General features: G+C 42.1%; 2 protein-coding genes across 2 annotated transcripts in view; one reads left to right on the plus strand and one right to left on the minus strand.

Moving 5' to 3' along the window:
- The window catches only part of UBA3 (ubiquitin like modifier activating enzyme 3), a 444,187-nt gene that overhangs the window by 24,580 nt on the left and 391,649 nt on the right, over positions 1-27,958 (minus strand). The window lies entirely within an intron of this gene.
- ARL6IP5 (ADP ribosylation factor like GTPase 6 interacting protein 5) lies at positions 4,015-27,825 on the plus strand. The gene is made up of 3 exons (XM_060110264.1): positions 4,015-4,474; positions 23,854-24,071; positions 26,032-27,825. Exons 1-3 carry the CDS (start codon positions 4,299-4,301, stop codon positions 26,202-26,204), a joined length of 567 nt encoding a protein of 188 aa, XP_059966247.1. The 5' UTR covers positions 4,015-4,298; the 3' UTR covers positions 26,205-27,825.

Here is a 27,958-nt window from a genome sequence, read left to right on the forward strand (position 1 = left end):
CCTTTCTTGGAGTGGGACAAGAATGAGATTTAGAGTCAGAAGAAACAGTTTAAATCCTTAACTTTCCACTGATTAACTATGAGACCTTGGGCACTTCTGTCTTCATTTGTAAACTGGGGATGATAATGTTTACCTTGTAAGACTGGAATTAAATAAAATCCATAGTGTTTTCAAAATATAAACCCGGATCAGCCACATCAGCATCATTAGAGAACTTGTTACAAATGCAAATTTTCAGGCCCCACCCCCAATCTTCTACTAAGCTTTGGATGATTCTGTGCAAAAGAAAGCTTCAGAAGCAATGAAGTGGAATGAATGCATAAAGCCTGATAGGCACTCAGTAAATGTAGCTGCTATTAATAAATTATGATACTTAATCTCCTCTTTGTCCTTTATTATCCCCCAATCAGGTTTAAGTCAATAGCATTCATTGAGCTGAAAGTCAGTGCCAGGCAGTAAAAGGAAGGATAGAGTTCACAGTCCACAGTACTTAATAGGAAACACCAGCCTCTCTCCAGGTCACATGTCTCAACATTAACTAAGAAAACTCTTTTTTTGCCTAGACTCCTCCGCAGATGGAAACTACTAAGGTTCTTTTTCAAAACAGGCTCATGTGTGCTGGGTCCCCAGCAATGCTACTTTTAGGAGACCTTTCTATTAGTGGCAGTGAGCATCACAACCCCCTCAAGTGGTATAAACCAAAGGGTGCCTTGGAGATCACGTAGTCCAAACCCACATACTTCGTGAGGAGGAAGCTGAGGCCCACCATGAACAGAAAGGGGCTGGCCCAGGAAGAGGTCTGCAAAGGCATCTGGCTCTGCTTGTGCCTTGGGACTAACACCCTGACTCACTGTGGTGGTATTTTGATAGATGACACCAGGCACTCCCACTGGCTCAGAGTGACAGATAAGAAATAGCCACCTGTCCTTGCCACTAATGAAAGTAACAGAGACATGCAAGCAAAACCTTGCAACAGACTTCATTTTAAATGGACTATAGCACAAACTGTTAGATTATCCACTATGGTTTATATACAGATAGATAAATATCCTGGGTGGTCCTATCTAGAAGCACAGATTTGGACAGCAGAGCCCCAGAAAGGCTCTATGTTGAATCCAATCTCCCTGAATGAACAATGACAAAGAGCTGTGACTAAAAGCATTTCAAACAGAGCCTGAAATAAAGTAAGGACTCCACATGTGTTCATTTTTATTTTAAGTAATTTTATGATAAAGGTAGAAATGTGTAGTGGAAAAAAAAAAGTCTCTCATAGCTAAACCAGAGAGAGAAGGATGGTTAATATTTTAGGGGAGAGGAAGAAAGGGATCATGCTATATACAGCTATATCCAGATTTTTTTCATTTCTTTGTTTTTAAACCTCTTTGGAGGTTTAAACAAATAAATTAAAAAACACTGAACAAAGGTTTAGTGGATATCATTTGCCTATAATCAGTGAGTAATGCTATTATTACTAACACTCACTTGACAACTTATGGTCATGTGGTCCTGAGCCATTGGAACGTAAAAGTTCTTGGTCACAGCTCCTAATGGGGTCCTACTGGGGCTCCCACACTGGTCTGGACCAAGATCGTTTACTCATCTTGCCCATAGCACAGCTTCTTGAAATTCTTAAGCCCCAAGGAATTCTTCACCACCCTCTGACTTCCTGTAACTAAGCACCAAGCCCTGGCACACCTCTATCTAGTACTCCTCTCACTGTCTTGTATTTAAGTTTAGGTTCCTACTGCATTGCAAGATCCTTGAAGGCACAAGAAGACTGCATTCTTTTCACCTTTTTCACCTGGAAAGGACTCAAAATATCTGTTGGCGTCCTAGTGAAATTTTTCAACATTTTGTTTTGCTATCAAGTCTATCCGGATACAACCATAGCAATAAAATTGCAACTAGATAGAGAAAGGTCAGTGAATGTTCACTATAGCAGTGTAGAAAACAACTCAGGTTAAAGCAGTGTTAATACCATACAGATGAATCAAGTCCTGTAATATGATTAATAACAGTAACAGTAGTATCTAACAATGTGCAATTACTATACTCTAAACACTTCCCATCCAGTATTTTATTTATCTTCACCTGTATGGCAGACGTTCCTATTACACCCACTTTACGCATGAAGAAACTGAGGCTGGAGGAGATAAGTAATTTCTCCAAAGTCATTCACCAGCAACGAGGGAGCTAGGACTCTAATTTTGCTCTCTCTGACTTTAAACCTTCCTGTTTTTCCAGAATCAAGAAAATGTGAGAGCTTAGGAACACTTTCACATTTTAAACTTTATTTAAAAAGCGTCATCTAATGGCCACAGACCACTACAGGGCGTGAGTAGCGGGTGAGCTGAGCAAGCAAAGCTTCATCTGTATTTATAGCCGCTCCCCATCGCTCACATTATCGTCTGAGCTCCGCCTCCTGTCAGCATTATGGTGAGTTGTATAATTATTTCATTACATATTACAATGTAATAATAATAGAAATAAAGTGCACAATAAATGTAATACGCTTGAATCATCCCCAAACCATCCCCCCACTCTGTTGTGGAAAAATTGTCTTCCACAAAACCAGTCCTTGGTGCCAAAAGGGTTGGGGACCGCTGATCTAGGCTATATCTTAGCGATTGGATTCTATCACCAAACTTTCCTAATAACCAGTGGCAGAAGTAATTTCTTAGTCACTGAAATTTTCTTAACTGTCTTCTGAATCATCAAGGGAAATCATATTGTCTTCTAGACTTTGCATTACGTATATTTTATGGCTTTCCAATTTTTTGAAAATTGGTAGTCTGAGGAAAGTGAATTCAGTTTTTAAAAAGAGCACCACTTGAAGGTTTAAAGACTTCGTTATCTTACATGCTAGCATCTTAGAAATCTGCCTACCACACAATTAACCAAATTAACCAAAATACTTTATTCTTATACATCTTGATAAAAGGAGGTTTACTTTATCAACCAGCCCCTTAACTGAAAAAAAGATGACTCTTCAGAACCCCTAGAAGGAAATTTACAACTAATACATCTCTTGGCAGTTCTTTGGGCTGAGATACAAAGCTATCACGTAGATATTAAAATACTGTGCTCCCTTAGAGATGTTCACAGATATTAGGATAAAACTAAGAAAGCAGGACTTCCCTGGTGGTGCAGTGGTTAAGAATCCGCCTGCCATTGCAGGGGACACGGGTTCAATACCTGGTCTGGGAGGATCCCACATGCCGCAGAACAACTAAGCCCGTGCACCACAACTACTGAGCCTGCGCTCCAGAGCCAGCTAGCCACAACTACTGAGCCCACGGGCCACAACTACTGAAGCCCACGCGACTAGAACCCGTGCTCCGCAACGAGACAAGCCACCGCAATGAGAAGCCCGTGCACCGCATCGAATAGTCGCCCCAGCTTGCTGCAACTGGAGAAAGCCCGTATGCAGCAACGAAGACGGAATGCAGCCAAAAAAAGAAAGAAAAAAACTAAGAAAGCTTTTTCTGGAGTCGAATCCACGTTTCTGCCCAGAAAATACTGGGTGCAGAACAATTAGTTCACTGCAGATCATTGTTTGGTTTCAAACGTAAACAACATGCTCAGCTCAGGGCTGAAGTGACCAGAGTGCCCACTTCATCAGACCAGCACAGTAGTTGTATAATTTTGCCCCCACAGAACAGAGATAGAGAACAAAGAAGGAAAGTGAGAGAACAAACCAGCCCTTCCGTTCTACACGTCCTTCTTTCCCATTTTGCCAGTCTGATTTCACTCATAGTGACTCATGGTGAGACAGAGAAACATGTGAATTGCATTCTGATGTGCAAAGGTTAGTAACTACTTAATTTTCAAAACCAGCTCATCCTCCAGAAACACTATAGTTGCCTTTCACTTAGATTGGCTTCTGAACAGCTGCAAAAATTGTCCTTAAAGTCCAGACGACATTCGTAGATTAGACCCTCAAAAGGGGTATTTTAAAGCAGGCTGTATTCGGACTGCCCGGGAAGGCATTGCCACTTCTCTTCAGACAGGGGATTTCCGCCGATTTCTTTCTGTCATTTCACCTCTGTTTTGCACTCTGCTCCTTGCTCTGTTGCGGGCCCCCAGTTTTCCTGTAACCAACCACTTAGAACCAATCAATAAGTAAAGAAGAGAAGAAACGCCCGCCCGCTCCCAATTTCCTTTGTTTCTCTGCCCACCAATCGCAGAGCCGACCGAGCCTGAGCCGCTGTCATCTTCAAACCAGCTCAGCTGATCGGTTTCCGCCGCCGCCGCCGCCAGATTCCAGAAGCAAAGAACAAGAAGCTGGGAAGCGAGACATGGATGTGAATATCGCTCCGCTCCGCGCCTGGGACGATTTCTTCCCAGGCTCTGACCGCTTCGCCCGGCCGGACTTCAGGGACATTTCCAAATGGAACAACCGCGTGGTGAGCAACCTGCTCTATTATCAGACCAACTACCTGGTGGTGGCTGCCATGATGATTTCCGTTGTGGGGTAAGTGGGGTCCCCTCCCGGGCACTGATCGGGGTCAGCACCGAGTGGGCTCTTGGTGCAAGATCCCGGGATGCGTAAACGCTCTCCAAGACCAGCTCCTGTCCCGATAACTGCAAGCGGCCAAACCAGTGGAAACTTGTTCGCAGGGCGGGGCCGCAGCAATCTGGGGGTCCTTTTTTTTTTTTTTTTTTTTCCGCGCCTCGGGCTGAAGAGTGATGGGGGGTCCTGGGGTGAGGAAATGTTGCCAACCTCAGGCAAGAAAAAAATGACTTCTTTCCCTCTGTGCCCCAATTACGCTTTTGCTGGGGGTGATATTTGTAGCGCCCCAGTCTCTTAAAAATAAGAAGAAAGAGGAAAGTGGCGTAACCTTATGCTGGGGCTGGCTGGGGCGGACGCCGCCCTGGAAGGCTTGGGACGCCGGGGTGTGGATCCGGACTCTGCCTTCTTTGGTGTTAGTGTAGAAGGGGCATCAGAGAGGCGTCTCTCTTTATAGGTTTCTCTGCCTAATGCCTGCCACATTGTACGGGAAAGCTGAGCTTGGGAGCAAAAGGGTGGGTGTAGCCTGGTGGCGCATCTCCCAGTGTGGGGTGAAGTCTGCCATGACTTTATAAACGGTGTCCTTTTGCTCTTTATTCTTCCAGGAGTTGCCAGGCATGGTCTCTTTATCTTCACACCCGATCTTAAAATTGTGTCCTCTGTTATATGCGATTTCACACAACACCTGTTCTTCTAGAAAACACTTTTTCTTGTAGTTCACCCTTTAAGAAATGCTTCACTCACTTTTGCAAGATGGGGTGGTGATATTCTAGATCTTGCTGATCCCATGCATCTTTAAAGAAAAAAAGCACCCTCAGACTTTATAAAGAAACCCACTTGCCATTAAAGAAGTGTCTGGCATTTCTATTTGAAAGCAAACACAGAGGGAAAAAGCAAGCTGGCCTGGGAGAAAGGAAAAACCTAAACTTGTAAGGTGTGGGAAAGGGCAAATAGGGTGGTTTCTGTAGTTGGTTTGCTGTTCTTTGGCATATTTATTGAGTCACTTCTCTGTGCCAAGCTTGGGCATACCAAGATCAATCACACATGAATCCTGACCAAAGGGCACGTGACAGTTGTTGAGAAGATGTAGGACCAAATACCCAGCACAGGGGGGAGAGGGAGAGTTCACAGTTTCTGGGTGTGGCTCAGAATATTTGCCCCCATGCAGAAGTGGACTCTCATTTGTGAGACTGAATAGACAATTACACAGATCCTCATGATGTGTTGCTTAAGGAATTTCCAACTCGGAATGGCTTGGTGTGTGGACAGCATGGGCTCTGAACCGACTCTGAATTATATGGCAGCCAAGTTAAAATTAGTTGGAGTCAGGCCTGGAGCAGCTGCCTTCTGAACCTTCCCCTAGGTTTATGCTTAAGGCTTATTTCTCCGAACAATAAAAAAATTTCTTTAAAACAAAATCACTGGTAAATAGGATTGCCTCTGTTGTTTTGCTTTCTTTTTCTTTTCTCTTTCTTTGTAAAGGCATCTTACCTGGCCGTCTAGCTATGGAGTCATTTTTGTTTGTTTTTTTTTGAGGTACACTCCCCCAAAGCTAGATATAGGGCAAGATTTGACAGAGACCAATCAAATGTACAGAAAAAAAAACAAAAACAAAAACAAAAAAACTTGCTTTTCAAATAGATATACTGCCCAGATCAGACACAAGCTCCAGCAGCCTTGCTACCTTGATGGAATTCATTTTTCACTATGAATGCCCTGACTAAATATAGCTCCTTCATTGTGGTGTCTTAGCCTACTAACTCAGGCAGTTTGGGGTGTTGGCCCTTCCTATTTCCCTTTTCAAATAGGAGATGGGGATTGGCAAATTTTTGAAAGTGAAAGTGAAAAGTAGCCATTTCATTTTTTTAAAATGTCTTTAGGAGTATAATTGCTTTATAGTGTTGTGTTAGTTTCTGCTGTATAACAAAGTGAATCAGCTAGACGTATACATATATCCCCATATCCCCTCCCTCTTGCGTCTCCCTCCCACCCTCCCTATCCCACCCGCCATTTCATTTTTTAATTAATCTTATCTTTAAAAACTTACAAAAGATATAGGCTAGTAAGTTGTTTTGAAAATTGTGTGCCAAGTGTGGGATTCCCTTTGTACCCCAGTAAAACCTGGTGTGACATCTTCAGCTGTTTCCTATGCATCTACAAATGCACAGCCTGTAGTTCTTTCCAGATTGCACTTTTCTTCCTTTATAATTTAATAATAATAAAAGTTAACATTTATTGAGCGCTCTGTGTGCCAGGTACTTTGCTAAGTAATTTAGCAAATTCCCTCATACAACCCAGTGAGATGAGACATTATTATTGCATTACGATTATTGTTATTATTAGACCTGAGGCTCTGAAAGTTGAAATGACCTGATCAAAGTCACAACCCCAGACTCTTAATTACTATGCCATTTTCCTATGAGTCATGAGGTTTGGAATTGTAATATCTTAAAGGTGGAAGAAACCAAATGTCTTCAGGGTCAGGGAGGCTTAGTTGATGCCCGAATGTTTCTCATTCTAAACAACTCTCCTCTTTTGGTGATGTCAGTAGATGGGAGGGTCAGAACAGTGCTGGAGGCTGTTTGACTGGCTTCTCCACTGGCATCTGATATCTGGCATCTCATGATATCTTGGTAGAGCGTGTATGAAAATGTGGCCTGGGTGTTTCCCAGGGAAAGGACTGTGTTGGAAGTGTCTTCTTCAATGGTGCCGTCCCCTGCTGGACAGAAGGGACCACCAGGTCATTGTTGGAGGGCTCTAGCCTCAAGTCTGAAGACTTCTGAGTTGAAAACTGGCTCGGGTAAGGATAGAGAAAGCCTGCTCATGAAGACTGCAGGAAGGGAGGAGGAGGACCAAGTGGATATTATCCAGCTCCAAAACACCCGGAAGGGCTGCCCAGACCAAGATGGAGATCAAGAGGGATTAGGATAGAGACAGATCTGTGCGTGAGGGCCTGATCAGGCAGGGCCTGGTAATCCATGGTTAGAAGTTTGGTCTTCATCCTAAAAGCATGGTTTCCCAGGCATATGATTTCCACTCAGGAGATCTATTCTGCCTCTTAGATTAAGTCTAAGTCTCTTAGTAATAGTCCTTGTGGGGGACAGTTGCCATATCTTCTGGCTCTTCACAGAGTAGAAAGTAGTAGTTAAGAATTTCAGCACCAGAGCCTGGTTAAGTAAATTTTGAATCCCAACTACCAGTCACTAGCCATGTGACCTTGGGTAGGTCACTTGAACCACCCTTTGCCTCCGATTCCTCATCTGTAAAATGAGACTAATGATAGTACCTTCATTGTAGGGCTTTTCTGAGGATTATCTGAGTTAATACAGGCAAGTTTCTTAGAAGAGTGTCCGGCTCCTACTTTTTGCTTCACGAAATTTATTTTGGAGTTTTCATTATTATTTGTATCATTGTTGGTGTTATCATTGACTTAAGGAGAAACACAGGTAGCATCTGTATCCCAGCAGCTCCATCCACCCAAACACCAGTCCCCAACTTACTCATCTACCCCTGCTTCCCCTACAGGATTTTGCCCCTCACTCCCCACACCTGTGCCCACATCTTGTCTGGTATTGACCCCACAGGCTTTTAATTTGTCTCTTCACTTGTCTTCATTCTGCACTATTGAGTCCTTGAGGCCAGAGACTGTGGGTTTTTAAATGAATTAATTAGTTAATCAATCAATTTGACTGCACCAGCTCTTAGCTGCAGCATGCGGGATCTTCGTTGCGGTGTGCGGACTTCTTAGTTGCGGCATGCATGCGGGATCTAGTTCCCTGACCAGGGTTGGAACCCGGGCCCGCTGCACTGGGAGCGCTGAGTCTTACCACTGGACCACCAGGGAGGTCCCTGTGGGTTTTGTTTGCGATTATTTTTTTCTTTTTCTTGTTGTTGTGGTTAGCATTATTTTTATCCCCTGTATCCCCAAGGCCTACAATACAGCAGATGTTTAGCTGGCGAATGCAAAGAATAAATAAATGAACATAAGGTTTCAACATGATCACGGGGGCAACATTTAATGGAATAAATTATTTTGAAGCACATAGCAGCATGCCAGCACATAACAGCAACATGCTCCTGGAGTGATTCTAACTGGGTCGTTACTGACAGTGCTTACTACATATTGGTTAGGATTACTATGGTGGAAAAATTCAATTTTAAAAAGCTTAGAATTCAGACTCTTCGCTAATTCATATTGCCCTTGCAAATTTGGTGAAATACCCTTCTGTAGTGTTTCTCCACCTGGGTGCTGCTGACATTGTGGATCGTAGAATTCTTTGCTGTAGGGGGCTGTCCTGTGTATTGTAGGATGTTTAGCACCATCTCTGCTCTCTACTATGTGAAGATTGATAAATCAGTTTTTACTTGTTTTATTAGTAAAACATAATTTGGAACAAAAAAAGTGCCCTCCCCTTCAGTTGTGACATTTATTGTTTGTAGATTTTTTGATGATGGCTATTCTGACTGGTGTGAGGGGATACGTCATTGTAGTTTTGATTTGCATTTCTCTAATGATTAGTGATGTTGAGCATCCTTTCATGTGTTTGTTGGCAATCTGTGTATCTTCTTTGGAGAAATGTCTATTTAGGTCTTCTGCCCATTTTTGGATTGGGTTGTTTGTTTTTTTGGTATTGAGCTGCATGAGCTGCTTGTAAATTTTGGAGATTAATCCTTTGTCAGTTGCTTCATTTGCAAATATTTTCTCTCATCCTGAGGGTTGTCTTTTCATCTTGTTTATGGTTTCCTTTGCTGTGCAAAAGCTTTGAAGTTTAATTAGGTCCCATTTGTTTATTTTTGTTTTTATTTCCATTTCTCTAGGAAGTGGGTCCAAAAGGATCTTGCTGTGATTTATGTCATAGAGTGTTCTGCCTATGTTTTCCTCTACGAGTTTTCACAGTGTCTGGCCTTACATTTAGGTCTTTGATCCATTTTGAGTTTATTTTTGTGTATGGTGTTAGGGAGTGTTCTAATTTCATTCTTTTACATGTAGCTGTCCAGTTTTCCCAGCACCGCTTATGAAGAGACTGTCTTTTCTCCATTGTATATTCTTGCCTCCTTTATCGAAGATAAGGTGACCATATGTGAGTGGGTTTATCTCTGGGCTTTCTATCCTGTTCCATTGATCTATATTTCTGTTTTTGTGCCAGTACCATGCTGTCTTGATTCTGTAGTCAGTACAGTCTGAAGTAGTATAGTAATATAGTCTGAAGTCTGGGACCCTGATTCCTCCAGCTTTCCTTTCTCAAGATTGCACTGGCTATTTGGGGTCTTTTGTGTTTCCATACAAATTGTGAAATTTTTTGTTCTAATTCTGTGAAAAATGCCATTGGTAGTTTGATAGGGATGGCCTTGAATCTGTAGATTGCTTTGGGTAGTCATTTTCACAATGTTGATTCTTCCAATCCAAGAACATGGTAGATCTCTCCATCTGTTTGTATCATCTTTAATTCCTTTCATCAGTGTCTTATAGTTTTCTGCATACAGGTCTTTTGTCTCCTTAGGTAGGTTTATTCCTAGGTATTTTATTCTTTTTGTTGCAATGGTAAATGGGAGTGTTTCCTTGATTTCTCTTTCAGATTTTTCACCTCTAGTGTATAGGAATGCAAGAGATTTTTGTGCATTCATTTTGTATCCTGCTACTTTACCAAATTCATTGATTAGCTCTAGTAGTTTTCTGATAGCATCTTTAGGAGTCTCTATGTATAGTATAATGTCATCTGCAAACAGTGACAGCTTTACTTCTTCTTTTCCAATTTGGATTCCTTTTATTTCTTTTTCTTCTGTGACTGATGTGGCTACAACTCCCAAAACTATGTTGAATAATACTGGTGAGAGTGGACAACCTTAGAGCTCATCTCTGGAGCTCCCATAGGTTTTGGGTCGTCGTGTTTTCATTGTCATTTGTTTCTAGATATTTTTGGATTTCCTCTTTGATTTCTTCAGTGATGTCTGGTTATTTAGTACTGTATTGTTTAGCCTCCATGTGTTTCTATTTTTTACAGATTTTTTCCTGTAATTGATATCTAGTCTCATAGCGCTGTGGTCGGAAAAGATACTTGATATGATTTCAATTTTCTTAAATTTACCAAGCCTTGATTTGTGACCCAAGATATGATCTATCCTGGAGAATGTTCGATGAACACTTGAGAAGAAAGTGTATTCTGTTGTTTCTGGATGGAATGTCCTATAAATATCAATTAAGTCCATTTTGTTTAATGTATCATTTAAAGCTTGTGTTTCCTTATTTATTTTCATTTTGGATGATCTGTCCATTAGTGAAAGTGGGGTGTTAAAGTCCCGTACTATGATTGTGTTACTGTCGATTTCCCCTTTTATGGCTGTTAGCATTTGCCTTATATATCGAGGTGTTCCTATGCTGGATGCATAAATATTTACAACTGTTATATCTTCTTTCTGGATTGATCCTGTGATCATTATGTAGTGTCCTTCTTTGTCTTTTGTAATAGTCTTTATTTTAAAGTCTATTTTCTCTGATATGAGAATTGCTACTCCAGCTTTCTTTCGATTTCCATTTGTGTGGAATATCTTTTTCCATCCCCTCACTTGCAATGTGTATGTTTCCCTAGGTCTGAAGTGGGTCTATTGTAGACAGCATATATACGGGTCTTGTTTTTGTATCCATTCAGCCAGTCTATGTCTTTTGGTTGGAGCATTTAATCCATTTACATTTAAGGTAGTTATCGATATGTATGTTCCTATTACCATTTTCTTATTTGATTTGGGTTTGTTATTGTAGGTCTTTTCCTTCTCTTGTGTTTCCTGCCTAGAGGAGTTCCTTTAGCATTTGTTGTAAAGCTGCTTTGGTGGTGCTGAATTCTCTTAGGTTTTGCTTATCTATAAAGGTTTTAATTTCTCCATCAAATCTGAATGAGATCCTTGCTGGGTAGAGTAATCTTGGTTGTAGGTTTTTCCCCTTCATCACTGTAAATATGTCCTTCCACTCCCTTCTGGCTTGCAGAGTTTCTGCTGAAAGATCAGCTGTTAACCTTATGGGGATTCCCTTGTATGATATTTGTTGTTTTTCCCTTGCTGCTTTTAATATGTTTTCTTTGTATTTTATATTTGATAGTTTGATTAATATATGTCTTGGCATGTTTCTCCTTAGATTTATCCTGTATGGGACTCTCTGTGCTTCCTGGACTTGATTAAATATTTCCTTTCCCATACTAGGGAAGTTTTCAACTATAATCTCTTCAAATATTTTCTCAGTCCCTTTCTTTTTCTCTCCTTCTTCTGGGACCCCTATAATTTGAATGTTGGTGTGTTTAATGTTGTCCCAGAGGTCTCTGAGACTGTCATCAATTCTTTTCATTCTTTTTTCTTTATTCTGCTCTGCAGTAGTTATTTCCACTATTTTATCTTCCAGGTCATTTATCCATTCTTCTACCTCAGTTATTCTGCTATTCATTCCTTGTAGAGAATTTTTAATTTCACTTATTGTGTTGTTCATCACTGTTTGTTTGCTCTTTAGTTCTTCTAGGTCCTTGTTAAACGTTTCTTTTATTTTCTCCATTCTATTTCCAAGATTTTGGATCATCTTTACTATCATTACTCTGAATTCTTTTTCAGGTAGACTGCCTATTTCCTCATTTATTTGGTCTGGTGGGTTTTTACCTTGCTCCTTCATCTGCTGTGTGTTTCTCTGTCTTCTCATTTTGCTGAACTTATTGTGTTTGGGGTCTCCTTTTCACAGGCTGCATGTTCGTAGTTCCTGTTGTTTTTGGTGTGTGCCTCCACTGGGTAATGTTGGTTCAGGGAGTTGTGTAGGCTTCCTGGTGGAGGGCACTGGTGCCTGTGTTCTGGTGGATGAGGCTGCATCTTGTCTTTCTGGTGGGCAGGACCACATCCAGTGTTGTGTTTTTGGGTGTCTGTGACCTTATTATGATTTTAGGCAGCCTCTCTGCTAATGGGTGGGGTTGTGTTTCTGTCTTGCTAGTTGTTTGGCATAGGGTGTCCAGCACTGTAGCTTGCTTGTTGGTGAGTGGAGCTCGGTCTTAGCATTGAGATGGAGATCTCTGGGAGAGCTTTTGCTGTTTCATATTATGTGGAGCCGGGAGGTCTCTGGTGGAGCAATGTCCTGAACTTGGCTCTCCCACCTCAGAGGCACAGGCCTGACACCCGGCCGGAGCACCAAGAGCCTGTCAGCCACATGGCTCAGAAGAAGAGGGAGGAAAAAATAAAGAAAGAAAAAAATAAAATAAAGTTATTAAAATAAAAAAATTTAAAAGTATTTAAAAATTAAAAAGTAATTTAAAAAAGAAACAAAAGAAAAAAAGACAGAAGAGCGCAACCAAACCAAAGAACAAATCCACCAATGATAACAAGCGCTAAAAACTATACAAAAAAACAAAAACAAAAACGGACAGGCAGAACCCTAGGACAAATGGTAAAAACAAAGCTATACAGACAAAATCACACAAAGAAGCATACATATACACACTCACAAAATGAGAAAAAGGAAAAAAAAACAAATATCTATAAATATTTTTTTAAAAGGAAGAGAGCAACCAAATCAATAAACAAATCTACCAGTGATAACAAACTCTAAATACTAAACTAAGATAAACATAAAACCAGAAAAAAATAGATGCAGAAAGCTAGCCCCAAGTCTACAGTTGCTCCCAAAGTCCACCGCCTCACTTTTGGGATGATACGTTGTCTGTTCAGGTATTCCAGAGATGCAGGGTACATCAAGTTGATTGTGGAGATTTAATCCGCTGCTCCTGAGGCTGCTGGGAGAGATTTCCCTTTCTCTTGTTTGTTCGCACAGCTCCTGGGGTTCAGCTTTGGATCTGGACCCGCCTCTGCGTGTAGGTCGCCTGAGCGCGTCTGTTCCTGCCCAGACAGGACGGGGTTAAAGGAGCAGCTGATTAGGGGGCTCTGGCTCACTCAGGCCGAGGGCAGAGAGGGGTACGGGTTGCAGGGCGAGCCTGCGGCGGCAGAGACCAGGGTGACGTTGCACCAGCCTGAGCTGCGCCGTGCGTTCTCCCGGGGAAGTTGTCCCTGGATCGCAGGACCCTGGCAGTGGCGGGCTGCACAGGCTCCCTGGAAGGGAGGTGTGGAGAGTGACCTGTGCTCGCACACAGGCTTCTTGGTGGCGGCAGTAGCAGCCTTAGCGTCTCATGCCCGTCTCTGGGGTCCACGCTGATAGCTACAGCTCACGCCCGTCTCTGGAGCTCATATAAGCAGCGCTCTGAATACCCTCTCCTCGAGCACCCCAAAACAATGGTCTCTTGCCTCTTAAGCAGGTCCAGACTTTTTCCCAGACTCCCTCCCGGCTAGCTGTGGTGCACTAGCCCCTTCAGGCTGTGTTCATGCAGCCAACCCCAGTCCTCTCCCTGGGATCTGACCTCCGAAGCCCGAGCCTCAGCTCCCAGCACCCCCCGCCCCGGCGGGTGAGCAGACAAGCCTCTTGGGCTGGCGAGTGCTGGTCGGCACCCATCCTTTGTGCAGGAATCTCTCCACTTTGCCCTCCGCACCCCTGTTGCTGCGCTCTCCTCTGTGGCTCCGAAGCTTCCCCCCTCCACCACCCGCAGTCTCCACCCGCAAAGGGGCTTCCTAGTGTGTGGAAACCTTTCCTCCTTCACAGCTCCCTCCCACTGGTGCGGGTCCCGTCCCTATTCTTCCGTCTCTGTTTTTTCTTTTTTCTTTTACCCTACCCAGGCACGTGGGGAGTTTCTTGCCTTTTGGGAAGTCTGAGGTCTTCTGCCAGCGTTCAGTAGGTGTCCTGTAGGCGTTGTTCCACATGTAGATGTATTTCTGATGTATTTGTGGGGAGGAAGGTGATCTCCACGTCTTACTCCTCCGCCGTCTTGAAGGTCTCTCCTTAGCTAAAGTATTGATACTTCATCTCCATGTGGCCCATGGAGGTGTTACCACTGGGTGGAAACTAGAGTTACCACTTTTTACTTTTAGTTGCTTGAGATGGTAAGGAGTTTCTTCTATCTGAAAAGAGTATTACTGTAATCTTTTCAAAATGAGTGTGGTCCCAGGACTTCCCTGGTTATCTAGTGGTTAAGAATCCATCTTGCAATGAGGGGGACGCTGGTTTGATCCCTGGTCGGGAGACTAAGATCCCACATGCCACAGGGCAACTAAGCCCACGTGCCACAACTACTGACCCCACATGCCACAAGGAAAGATGCTGCGTGCAACAACTAAGACCTGACGCAGCCAAAAAATAAAACTAATTTTTAAACAAAATGAGTGTGGTCCCATAATATGTTCTAGGCTGGTAGCCATCAGCATCTGGTTTTAAGAAATGGGCAGATTGTTTGCCCCTTTTCCTGCAAAAAGGAAGAAAAACCAAGTTTCTAGCTGGTAGAGGAAGAAAAGAATCAGAGAGCCCTCGGATGGATGGGAATGTATTAAAACCTTTGCAGATGAAATCAATTGCATAAACATGCTGAAACCTAGTGGAAATGTTTCTGAGATTCATCAGCCAATTCTACAATATTACTCTATTTGTGTTGTTTCGTTTGTTCCCTCCACAAAGAACATGAGGCACTTACCAATTTCTCAGGCACCATGCTGGTAGACACAGTGGAGAAGGAGACAGCTGTGGTTCCTGCCTTCCCCATGTTTATAGAGGCACCAAGAGGATGCTGGACATGTAAGAATTACTTTTTATACAAGTGCACAGAAACATACACATATATAATAAACACACGTGATTTTCAACCTGACTTACCTGATCTCCCCTATACGTTATGATGCCAAATCGCAAAACTCTCCGGTGTCAAAATGGGAGAGGCATTGAGTATATGGATGGGGAAAGGATTATTAAATGGAACCATCCTCACCTGCAGCACAGATACCTTCTACTCAGTTGGACAAATAGTTACTGAGCACCTGCTACTTGCCAGATACTGTTGATGCTCTAAGGATACCAGCAGGAGTACAAGTCCACCCAGCCATCCCAAATCCTCCCAGAATTAATCTCTTCCTGACCTTCCATGCACTTCTATTTGCACTTGAGGCACTGCACATGGCATGCTGGCACATGTCGTTCTGGGGCGGGTCATGTGTTTCTTCTGAGTACAAAACGTTTAAGAGGTCTATCAACACTCAGTGAAATTTTAATCTCAAAATTCTTCCTCAAGTAAGAATTCTTTTGTTAAATCATCTTCTGACACTATGTATATAACCTTGTTCGTCTCAACATCTCCCCATACACACTTTATTTTTTAAAATATTTCCTGGAGATGGTAGTTTCTATCCCCTTTCCCTATATAAGGATTTACAATGATTCTGGGTAAATGTTCAAGTAAATAGGCGGATTTGGGGGTTCTTTTTTCCCCTTTCTAAGAGGGCAAAAGCTTACTAGGGGCAGAGAGCTCTGTACAGGAACTGCAATTCTAAAAGATGAACTGGACCTACACCAAATTCAGCAGCACCACTGGAGATTTTTTATTTTCCTTTTGGACAAATGAATCACTCAGCTTCAGAATACTTATAACATCCTCCCCTGGCTCTTGTAATGAGCTTGGTTTCTTGTTTCAGGGAACACTTCCGTGCCCGTGATCTTAAGAAAAAACCTGTAGGCTGCATCTCCGTTCTGCAAGCATTTACCATAAATAGATAGGATTTCCTGGCCTTTTCTCCCAGGGAGCATTCGCGAAATGCAGACACCTGGAAGACAGAAAGCCCATCTGAAGTGGAAAACTGGGGCTTTGGCTCCTGCTTCTACTAATTTGCTTTGTATCCCATCAGTGAAGTCCTCGTCTGCAGGAAACAAAAATGAATGCAGAAATTGGGGTTAGTGGTAGGTAAATAGACAGGAACTGCTTGTAGGAAGGGAGTTCATGTGTCACCAGGCTCATTAGCATTTGTCCAAAGCCCTATCCTCTCTCCACAGTGCTGTAAGAACTTGCCACGTGACAACCATTTAATCAACTCCACTAAAAGCATTCAGAAAGAACAGTTTGTAAACAAATATCTTTCCCCTTGAGTTCTAAAGCATTATTGTGAGATTATTGTGGGTTCCTAATTGTTGAAGGCAGTGATCAATGTACATGAGGGTTCATTATACCATTCTCTCTACCTTTAGAAATTTGCCGTAAAAAAAGTTTAAAAAGGATCTGTTGCAGCCTAATTAGTTCCTTGTATAGTGACTATTTGAAGCTTCATGGCTAGGGGAGGGGTGAGACTCATGGCTTCTAACCCAGGTCCAAGTTGTTGTTTATTAAAAATAAAACCAGGGCTTCCCTGGTGGCGCAGTGGTTGAGAGTCCACCTGCCGTTGCAGGGGACGCGGGTTCATGCCCCGGTCCAGGAAGATCCCACATGCCGTGAAGTGGCTGGGCCCGTGAGCCATGGCCGCTGAGCCTGCGCGTCCAGAGCCTGTGCTCTGCAATGGGAGAGGCCACAACAGTGAGAGGCCCGTGTACCGCCCCCCAAAAAAAATTTTTTTTTAATAAATAAATAAATAAATAAATAAAACCAGCAATGAGCTTGATAAATACAAAAGAAAACACGGAGGTTCATATGTCTTAGAATGGATACTTTTTATATGCCACCTGCTGCCAAGACAGTGGATCATTTGGATATGATTAGTTTGATGGGACCAATACACACGGTGTGATAAGTGTTCAGTACACAGCGAGTACACAATAAATACTATGAGCTGAGCCGATTCAGTTGGTTAGGAAAATCTCAAGGTTAGGTTACTTTAACCTTTCTGCGACAAAAGAGTCTGATCCCTGCCCCACCTTAACTGCCTGTGATCATTAGGTCCAGGAGACACTGATCACATTTACTCAAAACTGATTTGTACATTTCCATTTATCCTTTATAGTCAGAGATAGTTCTTGCCAGGAAGGAAGCCGCCAGGAAGGAAGCCGTGTTGGGAAACCAAAATAACCACAGAAGACGGCTGGGATTATCTGAGGAATCCAAGAGCAAGAGGGCCTGTATAGACAGGTCTGCAGGCGGATGAATGTCTCTCTGTCCCACCCACTCTCCCTCCTGGCCCCCAGCCAGCACTAGTGACAGAACTTACAAAGATTCCTCCTTCCAGAGAGCCCAAGGGCCCTGTGATTTCATCTGATTATCTCCTATGTTTGCATAGGAGTGTTTCTTACTTTCGGTTTTTGTTTTGTTCCTTTCATCACAACTCTGTGAAGGTACAAAGATGGGGACCATTTCTACAGTAATACTTAGTGTACGGTGAGAATCATCGCGATTTGTCCAAGATAAATCTCTTGTCACTTAATTCGTGGCCATAGAAAGTTGCTGAGCTTACTTTAAATAACATGAAAATGTGCTAGATTCTTACTTCCCCTTTTTCTTTCTTTCTGCAAATTTGTACTGAACTCCTGCTCTGTGCCAGCCACTGTGCCAAGTGCTGGGGAGAAAATGTCACGGTCCCTGCCCTCATAGCACTTAGTCTCTAATGGGAGTCAGAGACATTGATCCGATATTCATTCAAATAGATATCAAACTGCTACTGGGTTCAGAGCCATGAAGAAGAGGCGGACGGTGCCAGGATGTGGTCAGAGAGGCTGAGAAAAAGCTGATTAAGGGCTTCCCTGGTGGCGCAGTGGTTGAGAGTCCACCTGCCGATGCAGGGGACACGGGTTCGTGCCCCGGTCCCGGAAGATCCCACATGCCGCGGAGCGGCTGGGCCCGCGAGCCATGGCCGCGGAGCCTGTGTGTCCGGAGCCTGTGCTCCGCAACGGGAGAGGCCACAGCAGTGAGAGGCCCGCGTACAGCAAAAAAAAAAAAAAAAAAAAAGCTGATTAAGCTGAGATTCGAAGAAGATAGGAGTGAATCAGGCAGAAAGAACGGCTTGTGCTCGGGCCTGTGATGGCCAGGGGCAGGGTAAGTTCTAGAGACAGATAGGAATGCCAGCAGATGGCGTGCAGGATCAGGAGGCGGTGGTATGAGAAAGCTGACAGGCAGAGATGCTGTACCCCTTAGCCATCCCTTATACTGATGATTAAAATTGTCCCTTCGTCCTGGGAGATGCAGCTTAAGCCAAATTGCAGGCTTGGTGGGTGAAGTGTGACCTGAATTTCCGGCCCCATTTACGCCCTCAGCTCAGCCCCGTTGTCCCAGGTACAAACTACATACCCTGGCTGCAGAGGCAAGCAGGGGCCAGACCCTGAGGGGCCTTGTAGAATGTGGAAAGAATCCTGTTTTGATCCTAAGAGTGATGAGAAGCAAGAAAACGGATGGGTGGATTCATATTGGCAGTGACCCCTCTGGTTGTTTAAGAACCTCAGAAAAACATCACCAATTTAGAGAAGTGCACTGTGAGTAAATTGTTCCCCCCTTTCTTGGTGAGTCAGGCTTCCTCAGGAACCAAACTGCCAAAATAGCTTTTTTGGGTTAGAAAATTGGAACTCAGTGCAAAGCTACTTCTGCTGCTCAGAAAACATTTCACCACCTCTTTGGCTCTTGTTGGCATCACAGCATGGCAGGCATTACCAAACGTGCACTTGAGTCGATCTGAAGATCTCTGTTTGGGTAAACTTTTATCACCAGCACTGCAATTGGTGGCCTTGGGACAAATTTATTAACTTATCTATTCCTTACCTTGCTTCTGTGTAGAATGAGGTGTGTTTCCAAGATCCATCCTAGCTCTAAAATTCTGCGGTTGGCCAAGATTTTTTTTTTTTTTTTTTTAGCAACTTGTGCTGAAATTATAGCTATAGCTAGCTGAGTCATGTTGGCAAGTTTAGGACTTGTGTCCACAGCTGCTCATAGCTGCCTTCCTTTAGAGAGAAAGGAGAATGCTCATGGATTTCCCAGAATGATCCTTAGCTGCTTACCCCAACTGGAAGGATAGGGTTCTAAAATGGTTGAGGGGGGAGATCTCTGAAGCTGGTTAACAACACAGAATGGGTTATATTATGAATTGCTGTCACAATTACATCAACTGGCACTGTTTTTCTCCCCCTGGATCCCTTTGACTATGTTTCTTCACTGCCCTGGGCCTCAGTTTATGCATCTGTTTAATGGGACTGGGATGATTCCTCTTTGACGAGTCTGCTACAGGATTCTGTGATGGGATTCTAAACCTTTATACAACTGTCAGTGATTCCACCAGAATTTTTAACTATTACATTTATCTATCAACTTTTTAATTGGATAGGATACATATGTATGTAAGTATATATTTTTAACTCACAATAGAAAAACATTGTTTTTGATTTGTAAAACTAGGTCCTATTTTCAACAGATAGAAAATCACGATCTCGCTCTCTTTTCTCTCCCTCCTCTCTCCCTCTCTCCTTTGCTCCCCTCTATCTTCCTTCCTCCCTTCCTCCCTCTCTCTCATTCACAGACTACCAAAAAATGAAATGGCACCCATCGAGCCCAATGGCAATTGTCCACATGAAAGCTGGGGTGGCACATTTATGGAAGTTTTGTCCTAAAGGTCCCTGGGCTTCATTGTGACTGACGTCACTAAGAACCCAACTGTTGAGTAAAACAGCTTTACTCATCTCAGTCAAGAACTGGTTCCCAAACTCCTGCACTCACTGGAAAATGAAATTAATCTCTGGAGGGTGGTCTCTTTTATTTTGCTCCAAAATAGAGGGAGGTGCCTGGGCAGTGGGAGTAGTGTGCATTTTACCCTTTCTTAGAATGGAATTGCCCTTAAGCGGAGTAAGGAAGAAAATCATTTCTGCTCCAAGTAACTTTGTTCATTTTTTCCAGCTTGGAACTTTGGTTTAATTACAGATCATGGCTGGGCATGTGGTAAGCTAAAACCACTTCTGTAGGACTCTGCTCTGTTCTTTTCCCTTGAACATGAGCAACAGAAACAGGTGAAAAGCAAATTTGGAATTGCTTGAGTCAGGCCTGGATTTTTCATTATTCTTTGTCCTGGGCTTTGTTTAGACATTCAGCCTAGGTATCTACCTCACTTATCCCGAGAAAAATAGAAACAGCTTGGCATACATTTTATTATATGCTACACCTCGTGAATTATTATTTTAACAGATATTCTAGGAAGAACTGAGCCGGAGACCTTTGACACTTTGCCACCCACCAGCCATCTCCTATTTGCAGCTTATGCAAAGGAGTTTCCTAAACTTGAACCCTCTGCTGTGCTTCTTTGAGTTAATGTTGACTTTGTCAACATCAAGGCTATGTAAAAGGGTTTGTCTCCTTCACGCACCTTTCCCCCATTTCTTTTTAAATACCAATTTTTTTTTATTTTCAAGTAATACATGGCTATTGAAAAAATAGGAAAATAGAAATAAGCAAATGGGAATATATTACCCATGATCCTATTACCCAGTATAACTATCGGAGTCTTTTGGTATCATTTCTCTCAGAATCTTTTTGGTGCTAGAATTGAAATTTATTAATCGGTGAGAGTTTCTGAGCCTCTCTACCCACTCTCCCTACCACTTGCTAAAGAGGATTTTGTTTTGGCCCTGTCCAAGTCTTCCCTTCCCCAGACCTATAAGGAAATTTTTGTCTTTCCCAAACCAATTCCAGGGTCAAAGCTGGAGACAGGGTATAAGCCAGATAAAACTGTGAAAAAGAAAAGAAAATAGAACAAAGAGATGAAGAGACCTAAATAATAAAAAACTGAGGGAGGAGGACAGATAGACTAGCCCGTGTGCTGGATGGTAGGAAAGCTTGTGGGGCGGGTGGCGGATTGGTTACAAGAGGATCTAGAGAATGGGCAGGAAACCAAGGTTTGGATGGGAGAAGGAAGAGCTTGGCTGTGTGTATGAATTGAAATTGCATTAATGTTATTGGAGAGATGAGGCAAGGTAAGATTGGACTGTTGGAGTTGGCCTGTCCCAAGCCGGCGTTGTGGGGCTGAGGAGCAGTTACTTTTATATCTTTTTTTTTTTTTTGAATTAACCATCCCATAGTCTTTTTTCTTTTTCTTTTCTTTTTTTTTTTAAAGATCAGGTTTTATTTTTTATTTTATCTTTTTTAAAATTTATTTTTATTGGCTGTATCGGGTCTTAGCTGTGGCATGCAGGATCTTTTCATTGCAGTGGGTGGGCTCCAGAGTGCGTGGGCTCTGTAGCTTGCAGCGTGCAGGCTCTCTCGTTGAGGTGCGTGGGCTCAGTAGTTGCGGTACACGGACTTAGTTGCCCCGCCGCATGTGGGATCTTAGTTCCCTGACCAGGGCTTGAACCCGTGTCCCCTGCATTGCAAGACGGATTCTTAACCACTGGACCACCATGGAGGTTCCCTTTTACATCTTTTTTTTTTTTTTTTTCCTTTTTGCGGTATGTGGGCCTCTCATTGTTGTGGCCTCTCCCGTTGCGGAGCACAGGCTCCGGACGCGCAGGCCCAGCGGCCATGGCTCACGGGCCCAGCCGCTCCGCGGCACATGGGATCCTCCCAGACCGGGGCACGAACCCGTATCCCCTGCATCGGCAGGCGGACTCCCAACCACCGCGCCACCAGGGAGGCCCCCCTTTTACATCTTTATATTTCATTTTTTATATGTTCATTTTATTTCTGATTACAAAATAATTTACGGATTGCAAAAATTTCTACTTCTGAGTTATATAACATAAGTGCTAAATCCACCTACCAGAGAGAATTGTTGCTTTTACCCAATCAATATATTATTATCTTCCCACATTATTAAGTATACTTCGACTTTTTGAAAACAGTTGTATATGCCACCATTTAGTAAATTGTTGGCCACATAGCTTGTTTCTAAAGGTTATAAATCATAAATACCACTTGTATGAATACTGTTACAATTCAGTCTTTGCATTTTTATTCACTTCCTTAGACTAGTCTAAAGAGGAGATTTTTGCCTTGAAGGGTATAAGTATTTGCAAGAGTTCTGAATGAAATAAGCAACTTATTATTGTAGGGGTTAATTTTAAGTTACGTGCTACTACTTTTACCACTGTTTAACTCCATGCATTTTGGTAGAGATTTTTTACTTTTTTAAAGGAGTTTGACATAACTTATGTCCCTGATTTCACCCATTAAGATATGCAATACTTTCACTCCTATTTGAAACTATTTCAAATAGCTTTTGTGTTTCAGGAGGCAGAATCAGAGCTAAAATTTAAAGGCATTTTTTTAAAAAGAATCTTAATTGTCCTAAACATGCATCCCAATATGAATATGACTCCTTCATCTCTTCTATTTCAGAGGAAGTAAGCTCTGGGCATCACTTTTCATTATCCTGTCTTCCAAATCAGTGATGTTAATATTCAGAGCATGATGATAACACACTGACCCTCCTTGTCCTTCCCAAGCAAAATGCTCATTAGCCTCTTAGAAGGGTAAAAAGTTAGTAATTCATCATACTTGCTGACCACAAATGTCTTGTTAAGGATTCTGTACACACAGTGGGGTGGGAGGGTTGGGCTGAGTGGGGCTACAATGCCCAGTCATTCTCACTTATGAAATACTTGATCTAAATTTCCTCTTTATAATGTGTTTCCCCCATTATCAATAGTAGAGTAACCTTTGCTTCATGTAACAATGAAACTGGAGGTTCTATGCTTGGAAATCTCAGTTGATGACCCATCTCCTAATGATACTCTGGGCCTTTTAAAGAATTATAATGGCCTCTCTATGCCAGGAGTCATAAACCCAAATGCCTCCATGGACCAGGCAGCTTATGTAAGAGAGCAGTGCAGGGCAGCTGTTAGAAAAACAATATTAATGGCAGCTCACTGGGGGCCTCTGTGTCAGAGATGCCATAGATATTGGTGTGGGGGGGTGAGGGCTGAGGCTAAATGGAGAGCATTTATTCTATCTAAATGAGAAGGCACTCCAGCCAGTGGCTGACATGGGAAACTGGGCCCAGTTTTGTGAGATTTTCTTGTTTCCAGGAGAAGCAAGAAATCCCAAGATTTATGGATTTAAAAAAAAAAAACAAAACATTGGGATTCAAGTAAAAGTTTGAAAAATTATTGCACAGTCCAAACAGACTGGACTGGATCGGGCTCATGGAGCCCACTGTGTGACCTGTACTCCACATTCATCTAGCATGGCAGTTTCTAGGAGGATTTAAATAAGCCCTTGGAGCTCAGAAAATACAATCAACGTGTACTAGAGCCCAGAATGTATAAAAGCTAAAGACAGCCCATCCAAGAGAGGGGCTCTAGTCTTTTAAAATGCTGGGCCTCTATTGAGACGGGCTGTTTGGTGGGAGTCACACTGCCTCGGTGTGAATCTTTGCTCTACCATTTTCTAACCTCTGTGCCTAAGTTTCTTCCTTTGAGAAGTAAATTGATAGCATCTACCTCATCAAGATACGATTAAATGAGACAACTTATATAAAAGGCTAAAGTAAGTACTTCGTTGTTACTCTTCCTCCTCTTCCTCATCTTCTTCCTCCTGACCTGGGCTCCCTCTTTTTTCATATCCCAGGTTCCTGAGCCCCTTCAACATGATTCTTGGAGGCATCGTGGTGGTGCTGGTGTTCACGGGCTTTGTGTGGGCAGCGCAGAATAAAGACATCCTCCGCCGGATGAAGAAGCAGTACCCCACAACGTTTGTCATGGTGGTCATGCTAGCCAGCTACTTCCTCATATCCATGTTTGGGGGAGTCATGGTCTTTGTGTTTGGTATCACTTTTCCTTTGCTGTGTAAGTGAACCTGGGTCTTCCTTTCCTTATATGATAAAGAAAGGTAGGCGCGATTGTTCAGTGGGAAGAACCTAACCTGTTTCTGAGGTGTGTTGGCAGGTCTACAAAATTATCAGAATTTTCTGAAACAGCAGATCAAGGCCTAATAGTCCATTAATTGCACAAATACAGTAAACAAAACAAATACGGATCACAAGTCATACAGCAGGAAAGTGGTATAGCCTGCACTGGAATCCAGATTTGTCTGATATCTGTTCTCAGTCATTCAGTGCCAGGCATCCTGTGGTGACAGAGAAATGGATGTTTACTCTCTACTTACTCAGAAGATCATAATTAGTGTTGAAAGTTTTGTAAGTTGGCCCAGAATATAGATACCAAGTACTCCAATTCTGGTGAAGAGAAATAGACATTTTCTAAAGTCTACATGCATTGTTTACCGACATTCCCAAGCACTTGAAGCCTGAAATAGAGAACAGATAAAATTCCAGTCTCATCAAGAGAAATCTGATTAAAATTACAGTGTATTAAGTGACAGGAATATCCCTTTAACTTTTAATAGCATTTCACGTGTGCCGCTATACCATTAAATAAAATCAATTGCTTGTTTAAGGTTTGTTAGATTAAGCCCAGAATATTTATATGTGAATCTCATACCTTATTGGATAAAATAATTGAATCAGTAAATTCAGACTTTTTGAAATGCTCTTCAGGTTTTCTTTATGTGCTACAGGCTTAGTATTTCAGTGATTCTGCTTAAATGCACAGCTTGTAAAACACAAGCCACGGTAATGAAATGTATCAGAAGTCAAGAGTCAAGGGTCCAGGTTTCTATTCCTAGGCCTGCTGGAAACCAGCCATGTGATCTGGACCAGTGATCCTCTATGGGCTGTAGTTCACTCGTCTATAACAGAAGGAAATTAGACAATATCAGTGATTCCCAAACTTTGATGATTGTGAGGATCATCCAGGATGATTTTTAAAAATATAAATTTGCCAGCTACATCCCTTGGAGATTTTGATTCTTTGGGTCCACAGTGGTGCCCACAGAACCTGTATTTTTAGAAAGCTTCTCAAGTGCTTCTAATGGCCACTCTAGATTAGGAGCCTCCAGAGAGAACACACATCAGTGCCTCTCAAAATGAAGGTCCAAAATCGCCTACGTCAGAAGCATCCACAATGATTACTGAAATGTTACATTCTGGCATCCTACCTCAGTCTTAACAGTCTGAATTTTAGGTGATGAAGACTGGGAATTTGCCTACTTAACCGACTCTCCAGGTGATTTGTATGTACACAGAAGTTTGAAAACTGCTGGTGCAGACCACCCAGTGTGTCTGTTTAAAATACAGACTCCCAGGACCATCCGTTTAAGATTCTGGTTCAGAAGGTCCAGGAGAGAGGCCAGAGAATCTTTATAAACAAACTCAGGTAATTCTTAATATTCAGGCAAATCTGGGGAACACCAGGTTACATAAGGCCCATAAAACCCTTAGCTTTTTATCTAGACATCTATATCCAACACTATGGAAAACTGCCCCATAGGAGACATTTCCTAAGAGGACTTCACCTGCATGCCTCCTGCAGGGACAAAATACAGGTAATCCCTGAACTGAGCATGAGCTCTTTTCTGGAAAGCTTAGTGTTCAGTTTCTTTTTAGTGAAGTTGGAATCGCATGGATTCACTTGGAATTTCAGGGCATTTAAGTAGCATCTGAAAGGTAATGATATCCATGAGTGAAGGGAAGAGAGTGGCAGCCAGATTATGGTCCTTCCTGCTGGACACAACATTTTCCTGCACACATAAAGAATACTTTATATAAAGTCCAAGGATCCATGTGGGGACTTGGATCAATGAGAGAACCAGACTGGACTGTAGCTAACAGAGAAAGTTTTTGCTACAAGTGTGAAGGGAAACAGAGAACCGTTGCTTTGATGCTAACCACGTTTCACTTCCCTGTAGTGATGTTTATCCACGCATCGCTGAGACTCCGGAACCTCAAGAACAAACTGGAGAATAAGATGGAGGGAATCGGTCTGAAGAGGACGCCCATGGGCATTGTCCTGGATGCCCTAGAACAGCAGGAAGAAAACATCAGCAAGTTCACTGACTATATCAGTAAAGTGAAGGAGTAAATAGAGCTGACCTGCCGATAGGGTTGCAGCAGAAATCGAGTTGCAGTTTGTCCTTGTCCAGACCTACTTTCCGTTTGTGTTTTTGAAATACGAGGTGCACAAACCATCCAGCTATCCATGGCAGCACGCACGGAGAGGCCACCCTGTTCTCATATCTGCTGTTACAGAGAAAAGGCCTCATACTGAAAGAAACCACCCTCCTATTATGTCTGAAGTTTCAAGTGTGTTTATGAAAGCTGATAGGAAATGGGTCGCACTTATTTCTTAAGGGGAATAAAAGAAAAGAGCTATGGACTGTACAGCAACAATATGGTTGTCTTGTAGGAAAAAAGTAATTGTAAAGGATCAAGGCAATATGAGTAAATGAAAAGACTACTGAAGGAGATGATATCATGCATTAGCCTGTTTTAATCCCCCTCAGCATCCTTCAAAAATATTCCTTCCTTAGGATTATAATATATGGGGTATAAAGTAGTTTTTATTATTCTTTAAAATCAAAGATGATCTCGATCACTTTGCCTCCTGTTTGATGTGCAGTGGATAAACCAGTTGTTTCTATTTTGTTTATAAATATAAAGCTAGCTGTTTAGGAGAATATTTTGTCAACCTTTTGTAAATTTTTGAAGTGCTAGTAATATGTTCTCACTAGAAGGCATTTGTTGCAAACTAAATATCATCTTCTTTAAGGAGGTTACAGCTCTGTAACCTGTATTATTCTTGACAGTCTTGTTAAAAAACAAACAAAAAAATCAGAATAAAACTTGAGTTTCTATTGCACAGTTTTTGTTGTTATAATGACAAAAAGGTGTCCAAGATAATGTTTCCCTTTTTTCTTCACTGTTTAGTTTTTAACTGGAACATTTAGAAAGAAGGAAATGAACGTGCATTTTACTAATTCCTTAGGGGCAGAAAGAGGATAATAATAGCTGATCTTTTGAAATCTGAAAAGCATCTTTAGATGACCAAGCAAAAAGACCTTCAAAAATGGGAGTGATCATCAGCTTCTGCAGTTCATAAAAATATTAGATAGCACTTGGTACAATTATATGTTTTTATAGCTAGACATTAGAATTAAGATAGCATGAGTTTATATTTTCTTTCTTCCTTTCACTTCCCATGTAGTTAGAAATAGATGATACAACATGTTTTCCTTGCCAGTTGAGTGATTTCATAGATGAATAGAAAATATTTAGCTTTCCCTAGCATGGAATTAGGAAGACGTTTGGAGCAGTACTTATTGAAGAGACCCTGTATATCCTAGAATAAGAAGCAATGCATATGCCGCTCCTGCTTTTTTCTTGCATTTTAATTTCTTAGCCAACCTGTAGCCTTTCTCTCTAGCAAAGCGATATCACCATGACTTCACATACATGGCCTGGAATTTGTACCCATAGCCAAATATGAATAAAATTTATCAAAGATTTTTTTTTGGGGGGGGAGACTTTATTTACTGTACATCTGAGTTAAATGTCTGAGAAACTCAGTGACAGCCCTATAAGCATGCAAATATTCTCTCTGCGGCAAAAAACAGCTTGTGTTTCAAATACTGTTAATAAAACTTTAATACTTTATTAATTTCCAACCAGAATAAAACCGAATACTAATGGAATCCTTTTTTAAACCTGGAATGGGCTTATACTTATTTTAGACGCATTTTCTACATGGTGAAATCTGTGGACTAAATGCAGTAAATTTGGAGAAAGTGATGACGTGAATGAAAAAAATATACTCGTTACAATTACTAATGGTTGGTG

Source organism: Mesoplodon densirostris, chromosome 10 (genome assembly GCF_025265405.1).
Source record: "Mesoplodon densirostris isolate mMesDen1 chromosome 10, mMesDen1 primary haplotype, whole genome shotgun sequence".
NCBI classification, from domain to species: Eukaryota; Metazoa; Chordata; class Mammalia; order Artiodactyla; family Ziphiidae; genus Mesoplodon; species Mesoplodon densirostris.

What these genes read in the sequence shown, in the direction of transcription:
- ARL6IP5 (XM_060110264.1), top strand. Translation starts at nt 4,299, where the DNA reads ATGGATGTGAATATCGCTCCGCTCCGCGCCTGGGACGATTTCTTCCCA. An exon ending in ATGATGATTTCCGTTGTGGG is followed by an intron (nt 4,475 to 23,853) that starts GTAAGTGGGGTC and finishes TTCATATCCCAG; the next exon opens with GTTCCTGAGCCCCTTCAACA. An exon ending in TATCACTTTTCCTTTGCTGT is followed by an intron (nt 24,072 to 26,031) that starts GTAAGTGAACCT and finishes ACTTCCCTGTAG; the next exon opens with TGATGTTTATCCACGCATCG.